At 39.8% G+C, this 9,155-nt stretch overlaps 1 protein-coding gene across 1 annotated transcript; it reads right to left on the bottom strand.

Annotated features, from left to right (window-relative positions):
* Positions 1-1,408: 1,408 nt before the first annotated feature.
* On the bottom strand, positions 1,409-2,162 carry LOC309500238 (extracellular superoxide dismutase [Cu-Zn]-like). Its single transcript, XM_082171803.1, has one exon. It carries the CDS (start codon positions 2,113-2,115, stop codon positions 1,477-1,479), a length of 639 nt encoding a protein of 212 aa, XP_082027929.1. The 5' UTR covers positions 2,116-2,162; the 3' UTR covers positions 1,409-1,476.
* Between the last annotated feature and the right edge of the window lie 6,993 nt (positions 2,163-9,155).

Raw genomic sequence — 9,155 nt, 5'->3', positions numbered from 1 at the left:
ATGTACAATTTTTTGAAATACACTTTCTGTAAAGCTGCTTTGAGACAATATGTATTGTGAAAAGCGCTATACAAATAAATTTGAATTGAATTGAATTGAATTACCAGAACCAGGAAGTATGACCATATTAGCCCGGTTCTGTCAACACTGCATTGGCTGCCTATTAAACATCGTACATAGTGCAAAGCACTAAATGGTTTAGCTCCGCAGTACTTGAGCGAGCTCTTAACGCATTATAGTCCTTCACGTCTATTGCGATCTCAAAATTCCGGCCAGTTAATAATACCTAGAATATCAAAATCGACTGCTGGCGGTAGATCCTTTTCCTATTTAGCACCAAAACTTTGGAACAGTCTTCCTAACATTGTCCGGGAAGCAGACACACACACTCTGTCAGTTCAAAGCTAGATTAAAGACACATCTTTTTGACCTAGCATTCACATAATACATTATAGACTTCTATAATTCAATGTTAGGCTGCATAGATTTGGTCAGCCGGAACCGGGAACACTTCCCATAAATCCTGATCTACTCGTTACATCATAAGAAGAATGGCATCTACGCTAATTTTAGTGTCTTTGTTTATCCCGAGGTTTTCCCACAGCCTGCCGGATCCAGGCCGTATCCAGATCTGACGAAGGACCTTCGCCTGGACCCGATGACAACGCAGTGCTGAAGTGCCAACTTTACCACTCTACAGTTAAAGCGTTGGCGAGAAATTCATTTTGCGTACCTACCCCGAAGTGATAAAATAAAATACTGTATCAAAATGTATAAAGGAAAGACCAGTACTTTATTTAGGCTTGGTTTGTAGGGAATTCCAAACCTGCGCACATATATTGAAACGCACATAACTATAGAACCAATTCTTAATGCGCATGTGAACGCCATCAGCGTTTCTCACAGGTTCTCGTTTATAGTCTGTGTAGAGAGAATGGTGTCGTCTTGGCGGCCCCTAATTTAATAACAAATGATCGTTGCTACGGAAGCGAATCAATCGAAACTAACTTTAGCTGGAAAATAACTTAAGAACCACTATAAAGCCAAAACAATCTGTTACCTTAAATTATACGTTTTATCATATTTAATAAAATCTTATGTCAGAGGTTATGTCTACCTTCAACAATAAGGGTGTCCTCCCCTGAGATGTAGCCACACCCTCCAGTGTCATATTGCATCAACCAAAACCATTTGATCATTTAAAGAAATAGTGGATCTTTAATTAAAGGCCATTGTCATGCTCTTAAAGTGTTAACCCATTGAGCACAGTAAATCAAACTAAACGGCCCACTTTACCTGCATTCACCCTACATTTATTTTTAAGAGTGCATTTACTATTGGAAGCTATGGCCAAAAAGCCTCTGAAAAGACCAAGAGAAAAAACAAAACAAAAACAAACATGGGAATGTTCATTTTATGAAATATACTTTAATGTAGGACACATACAAAGAATACACAAGGAAAATCATGATTATCCTATTTGAATCTACCTCCACATTTTTCCTTGGGGGGCACTTCAGTCTTCTGCCACAGACTTGGAGTAGTAATACCAATCACACCCAAAGCAATTATCTGTCCAGCACTCTCCTCATCTGAATCCATTCCCGGATCATCCTCCTTCTCATGAACCACCACCGCACGTCCCAGAATGGAATAAGGCCCAAAGAGCTTGGCGTCTGGAAGCGTCAGGGACTGCCTTATAACTCCTTGCTTGGAAGCAAAGTTGCCCAGGTCTCCAGGAGGGTGGTCAACGCCGTTTGGATTGTAATGAGGACCAACAGTGATGCTGCCTTGACTCAGGTCTCCATACCGATGGACGTGCATGGCACGCTCTTGATGATCGTTGGCAGGCAAACCACGGAGGTTGATTTTCACTTCTAAATCTCCATTGGGGAAGAGCTGCTTGAAGAGGATTTGCCCAAAGATCTTTGGCTGGTTACGTGGCAAATTGGGGCTGGGAGTTACTTCACAAGTGGCATAGATTGTGTTGTCGAACTCCACGACTTCCGGCTGTGGAGCTTCGGCAGGCAAACAAACTGGATCTTTGGAGAACTCTCCTCCTTGTATATGCAGCACCAGCAATATCAGAGGGAATATTAGGATGATTTTCTCCATGTTGATCTTTAAAGCCTACAATGAAGAGTGGATTCAGTGAAATCATGCCGTTTGGTTTAAGAATGTAATATTTTTTGATAAAAGGTCAATGCTTTGTTGCAGGGAGCTTTGAGAATGGAAGTTGCATTAGGTAAAATAGCACAACCAGATTAGTTTGCAACGGAAAACCATATCCCAGACAGCAACATAGTGTCGGCCCACATCTGGGCCGTGTGTAATCCATGTGTACCAGATGTGGGCTGGATCTGGGCCGACACCATGTTGCTGTCTGGAAAACTCTATAATTTTTGCATTGCTATGTACCCTTGTGAAAAAAAAAGCACTTATTGGCATTGGATGTGTACCTGTAGTATCTTGAAAATACAATAATAATAATAATAAAAAACCCTGTAGGTCCACTTGCAGATAATAACATTGATGAATTATAAAAAGCCACTAAAGTGTCACACCTGCCAGCCAAAGTGCTTATGATATATACACACAAACATGAACAAACCAATGACATACAGGTGGATGTAATGCAGGCAAAGGTTTATGGAAATGGAAAAGGTCTAGGGAGAAGTGCCCTCTGGTGGCTATCATAGCGCTTCTGCTGGCAGGAGAGACATTAAGTACATGTACACAAAAAAAAGAAGAAAAAAAAAGTAATGTCAAACTAAGAGTTTTACTTTAAAAGTACATTATGTTTTTTAAAAAAAATGTTGTTGTGCTTTAAAGAAGTAGACTTGCTATTCAATATTAAATATAAAGTTCATGTTTCATTGCATGTATATTTTTAAATGCATTACATAAGATGAAATATAAATTGTATTAAAATATATTTTTGTTGACCATAAATGCACAGTAAATATCAGTACATTCAGCAGTGCACTTTAACCATATTTCAAAGACAATACAAGTAATTATGAAATGGATTACAAATAAAGATGTACTTCAGTCAAACAAAGGACTGCTTAATTTACATTTAAAATATGCATGAACATGCAATTAAGTCTGAAAACTACATTACATTCTTGCACTTAAGTATATATTTTTTTATAGGTTTAATTTCAATAATATGCACTCTTCTTTAAAGCATGCTAAAGTGTACTTCTTCACAAGGACAGGTAAAATAAAAGACAATATCTATACTTTTGCTTTAACTTTTTTTTTTGTTGTAACCTACTAAATCAAGTCAGTTGATGGAGAAAATGGAATGGAGAAAAAAAACACAAGCCTAAAACAGCAAAGGTGCATCACCGTATAGCTGAAAAGCTGTCTTCAATCCGTGTGGAGCCTGAATATTGCAGTCACAAAAATACTACAACACTTAATCTGTGTGCAGTCCTGACCTGGGGTTGAGAGAATGTTCCTTTGCAATCACACTTTTGGCTGCTCTTTTAGGAACTCATGTTGAGCTACAAGTTAACCATGATAGTCTGTTAGTCACTAATTAAGTTCACCTGTGTTTCATTTAGCTCCCTTTGTTTGCCTGTTTATATATAGCACTCAGTTTATTCAGTTCTTTGTCTTGCATTGCACAATGTGTTCTCCAGTGTAGATTATGTCCATTGTTTTGTGTTTATTAAAAGAAGTACTGCCATAGATTCCTCTTCTCTTCATTTGTTGGCTCATTTGTGACTCATTAATTCTTAGTGTACAATTCCACTTGACGTTCATGCTTGACACCACTTCTTATAGCAGATATTCATCTCACATAAGTGAATAGCTGACAGTTCTTCTTTTTCAAGAAACCATTTCTACAGACTCTGATGTACCAAGCCTGACAATTACACATGCAATTGGACTGTTATTTAATTGTCTTTGAAGGCAGAAGTAAACATTTCTAAGGGAATGATTCTTCTATGGCATCGATGTTAAAATCGATTGATTGAATGCAGGTAAGGTGGGACACTTTTTGTTAAACGTGTCATTTAGATTCAGTACCTAGATGTTTATTTCTTTTTACTACTTTTGTTAACTTTAAGGTCCGACTTTAATATTTCATTTTGAATACAGTTGATATGTGTTATTTGCAAGGTATATACCAATAAACATTTTGAGATCATGCACTCCAGACAAATTTCTTTTCAGGTAATGTGACCCATCCCTAATTTATCAAAAATGATCCTGGATCTTAAAAACACATGATTTATTAACACATCAGACAAACATATTCCACCGCATATTTAACAGACCCAAAAGCACATAGATAGACTGCTTTACAAATGAGGTCAGTAAAAAGCTGGTTATTTGCTAAGAAGCTGCTCCTGAAAAAAGGATCGGTACCAACTATTCGTGTTCCTGCTGCACCTCCAGAAGAACTGAAGTGAGTGTAACGTTTTATTAACCTTTATATTAATCTTTGTATATTAATCAAAGCTCATTATCATTTAAAGACCCATGCACTTAAACGGCGTGCTGAAAACAGAGCTGTTTTTGACCAGGTAAAATTAGTGTTCTCTTACAATACTAATGAGAATTTTTAATTAAAGTATATTACAAACTTTTAATTTAGACCCTAAAGAATCATATTAGCTTGTACAAAAATGACATTATATGACCCCTTTAATGAACTCTACAACATATTACAAATGGAACTACAACACATGCAACAACAAATAGGCTAACAAAAATTCAATAAGAGGAAAATATAAAATGGTAACCATATTGTAAAACTTTTTTTCTGTCTGTTGCACACTGTAAATTAACTTAAATTGTGTCCATATTTTAAAGCGTTATATTCTGCATCTACATTTTAATAATAATAATAATTCGTTACATTTATATAGCGCTTTTCTGGGTACTCAAAGCGCTTTACATGGAAGGGGGAATATCCTCAACCACCACCAATGTGCGGCAGCCATATTGCGCCAGAACGCCCACCACACACCAGCTTAATGGTGGAGAGGAGACAGTGATGAAGCCAATCAGTGTATGGGGATGATTAGGAGGCCATGATGGACAGAGGCCAAGGGGCAAATTTGGCCAGGATGCCGGGGTTACACCCCTACTCTTTTTCGAAGGACATCCTGGGATTTTAAAGAGAGTCAGGACCTCGGTTTAACGTCTCATTGGAAGGATGGTGCTCTTTGACAGTATAGTGTCCCGATCACTACACTGGGGCGTTAGGTCCCACATAGACCAAGGGTGAGCACCCCCTGCTGGCCTCACGAACACCTCTTCCAGCAGCAACCTGGTTTTCTCAGGAGGTCTCCCATCCAGGTACTAACCAGGCTTGCTAACCTTTTACAATAAAAAAGGTGTAGGTTGATGACGCATAAGCGGAATTATGGAACTTGTCGTCATGCCGAAGGATCTAATAATGTTTATGGATGAGTGAATACATTGATGTTTTTAACATGACTGTGGTATGAAGCAGGTCGCGATTGCTAATGAGAGACAGATATCAGCGCCACATGCGAGTCCCGCAGATATAAAGGAATAAGGACATTTCCTTCTACCGATCTACCCGCAAGTGCTGAATTAATACTCACACATACCCCTTTTCCACCAGCATGAGCCGGGTGCCAGTTCAGAGCCAGAGCCAGTCCGGAGTTGGTTCGACTGACGAGCTCTCTAAGATCCGGTTTGCCTTTCCACAAGGCCAAAGAGCCACCAGAGAGGCAGATCTTACGTCACTGTATACATCTCATGTTGCCCAGCAACGCTAGCGTGGCAGCGCCAAACACAAACACACCAGGCTTGTTCGAGATGGTTCGGCTTCTCGCAGACCGATCGGCTCATGACATCAAAGCACTGCGAAAGCGATCCAAAAGCTCAAGGAGTCGTATGCTCTCCAAACACTCCCGCAGCTCCGATCGGTCCGTGCCGCTCCGATGCATCTCGAACAAGCCTTCCATCAACAATGGAGGTCGTTGCGTTACTATTGATGCTCATGGCTTTGCGAACCTACATCGGCATCCAAACACGGCGAATCCAACGTGTTCGTGCAGCTCGCCGTAACTTGCATAGACGGAGATTACAATCAAGCTGCTATTAGCTCGATGAGCTGCTATTTGAAAAATGGCGGTGACAAGTTTCTGTTCGTCTGTTGGTCACGGTAACCCCGCCCCCAGCCCCTGACGCAAGCGGTTCATACTTCTAGACCAGCAATGTTTTGGAGAGCTGGTGCTTTGGGTGTCGAAAAACAAAGAACCGATTTGAAACTAGGCTCTAGCTCCGAACCAGCACCAGCACTGCCTTGGTGGAAAAGGGTTAACAAGTCAGTTTATTTGGCGAATTAAACTTGTGAGGTAACGCAGCGCTGTTTCACTTGGTCTACACTATCACACTAAACTGCATTTGAGTGTGTTGAAAGTTATAATGTTATTCTATGTGTTTGTTTGTCTGTATGAGACTAGCAGTAAGCTAGATGAACATTAGAATAACATACTGATCATATTCTAACATTTCATCATGTTGAGCTATATAACATTGATTACTTTTATGTACATTTGCTCACCTGTCTAATAAAGTGCATGCAAGACGTCTCTGTCAAGTCGAAGTTTGTCACGGACGTGGAGCTCTCGGCATCTCGAAAACACCACGCCGATATTGATCCTCGTTTTAGTTCTCCTTTTGTCCCAAAGTCTGCTTGCCATGGTCCATAATGCATACGTCAATTTCGGGCCAATCGGACCTTTCTGTCCACCTTTCACGAAGCACATGGTCCAATTAATGCAGGCCCTCTCGCACACATAGACAGACATATGGTCAAAGTGAACCAAAGGGAGGAGAATTTCGCACTGCAAAAAGACACACTTGGAACCGATCTAGAACCCTGCGATCCGGGATCTAGAACCGGGGGCCCCTCGACTACCAGGGTGACGAATTTGGAGGCGCTGCAAGGCAAGGCAAGGCAAGGCAAGGCAAGGCAAGGCAAGGCAAGGCAAGTTTATTTATATAGCACATTTCATACACAATGGCAATTCAAAGTGCTTTACATAGAATAAATTAAAATAATGAAAAGAAATAAGAATAATTAAAACAGTTTAGAAAAATAAAATACAGTACTTTTAAAAAATAAAAAATAATATTTATTATAGATCTTTCTTTCAAAGGATTCCCTTAAGACTTAAATCTTTCAACCTTCTTTTAACCTTCAATCTTCTTACGACTTCCATCTATCAACTTTCCTTTAACTTTCTTTTCTCCCTCATTTACTCACATGTTGTTTTCACTTTCTTTAGCACTTTAGCACTGCGTTCACATTCTTTCTCAGACGAAAACTTTAATATCGTCATTTAAATACTGTTCTACTTTCAAACCCACATTAATCACTTTCACATTATCACCTTCTGAGTGGGCATTTACAGTTTCGGGCTAAATGCCCTGCTGACATAGGAGAAATTAAAATAATTAAAAGAAATAAGAATAATTAAAACAGTTTAGAAAAATAGAGTAAAATACAGTACAGTACAAACAGTCGGACGAACAGCGGCACAGTGCTCATTCAGTAAATGCACAGCTAAACAGAAGTGTTTTGAGTCTGGATTTGAATGTGACCACTGTAGGAGCACCTCTGATCTCTTCTGGAAGCTGGTTCCAGCTGTGGCTGGCATAATAGCTAAAAGCAGACTCACCATGTTTAGAATGAACCCTTGGTATTTCTAGCTGATATGATCCTAATGATCTGAGTGATCTGTTGGGTTTATATTCAGTGAGCATATCTGCAATGTATTGAGGTCCTAGGCCATTGAATGATTTATATACCAGTAATAATACTTTAAAATCAATCCTAAATCTAACTGGGAGCCAGTGTAAAGACCTGAGGACTGGTGTGATATGTTCATATTTTCTGGTTCTGCTCAGAATCCTGGCGGCAGCGTTCTGTATGAGCTGCAACTGTCTTATGGTCTTTTTGGGAAGGCCAGTGAGGAGTCCATTACAATAATCCACCCTGCTGGTGATGAAAGCATGCACAAGTTTCTCTAAGTCTTGTCTGGAAACAAAGCATCTAATTCTTGCAATATTTTTCAGATGATAGTATGCTGATTTAGTTATTGCTTTGACATGACTACTGAAACTAAGGTCTGACTCTAGTGTCACACCAAGATTCCTGACTTGATGTTTAGTTGTTTTACCCCTAGAGTGAAGGTATGCGTTCACTTTGAGAACTTCATCTTTGTTTCCAAACGCAATAACTTCAGTTTTGTCTTTGTTTAATTGAAGAAAGTTTTGACACATCCAACTGTTGACTTCATCAATGCATCGGCACAGGGAGTCAATGGGGCTGTAATCGTTGGGCGATAGGGCTAAGTACAGCTGTGTGTCGTCTGCATAGCTGTGGTAAGCAATTTGGTTATTTCTCATTATTTGGCTCATTGGGAGCATATACAGGTTGAACAGGAGTGGCGCAAGAATTGAGCCTTGAGGGACTCCGCATGTCATGGATGTCCACTCAGACTTATGGTCTCCTATACTCACATAATAACCTCTCCCATCTAAGTATGACCTGAACCATTTAAGGACTATCCCAGAAAGCCCCACCCAGTTTTCCAGCCTGTCAAGAAGTATGTTGTGATCGACAGTGTCAAATGCAGCACTGAGGTCGAGTAGTACCAGCACTGATAATTTTCCTGAATCAGTATTTAAGCGAATATCGTTTATTATCTTTATGAGCGCTGTCTCTGTGCTGTGGTGCGGTCGGAAACCAGATTGAAAATTGTCAAAGTATCCATTCGAGCTTAAGAATTTGTTCAGCTGATTGAAGACAACTTTTTCAATGATCTTGCCTATGAAAGGAAGATTTGAGATCGGTCTATAGTTGCTTAATATGGTCTTATCCAGATTTCTCTTTTTCAGGAGGGGCTTGACAACTGCAGTTTTCAGGGAGTTTGGAAAACTCCCAGAGAGAAGTGAGGCATTTACCACTTCTAGAAGATCTGCTTCTAAACTGTTTAGCACAATTTTGAAGAAAGATGTGGGAAGTGTGTCAAGGGCGCATGTTGATGTTTTAAGGTGTTGTACGGTTTCTTCCAAAATTTTGCCATCAATTTCTTTGAAGTCAGACATAGTAACTACTTTCTCAGGTGGTCTGATCTGTCTGACCCCAGTGC

The sequence above is a fragment of the Leuciscus leuciscus genome (genome assembly GCF_965113295.1).
Source record: "Leuciscus leuciscus genome assembly, chromosome: 6".
In the NCBI taxonomy this organism is placed as follows: Eukaryota; Metazoa; Chordata; class Actinopteri; order Cypriniformes; family Leuciscidae; genus Leuciscus; species Leuciscus leuciscus.
This window is presented reverse-complemented; position numbering and strand designations above follow the sequence as displayed.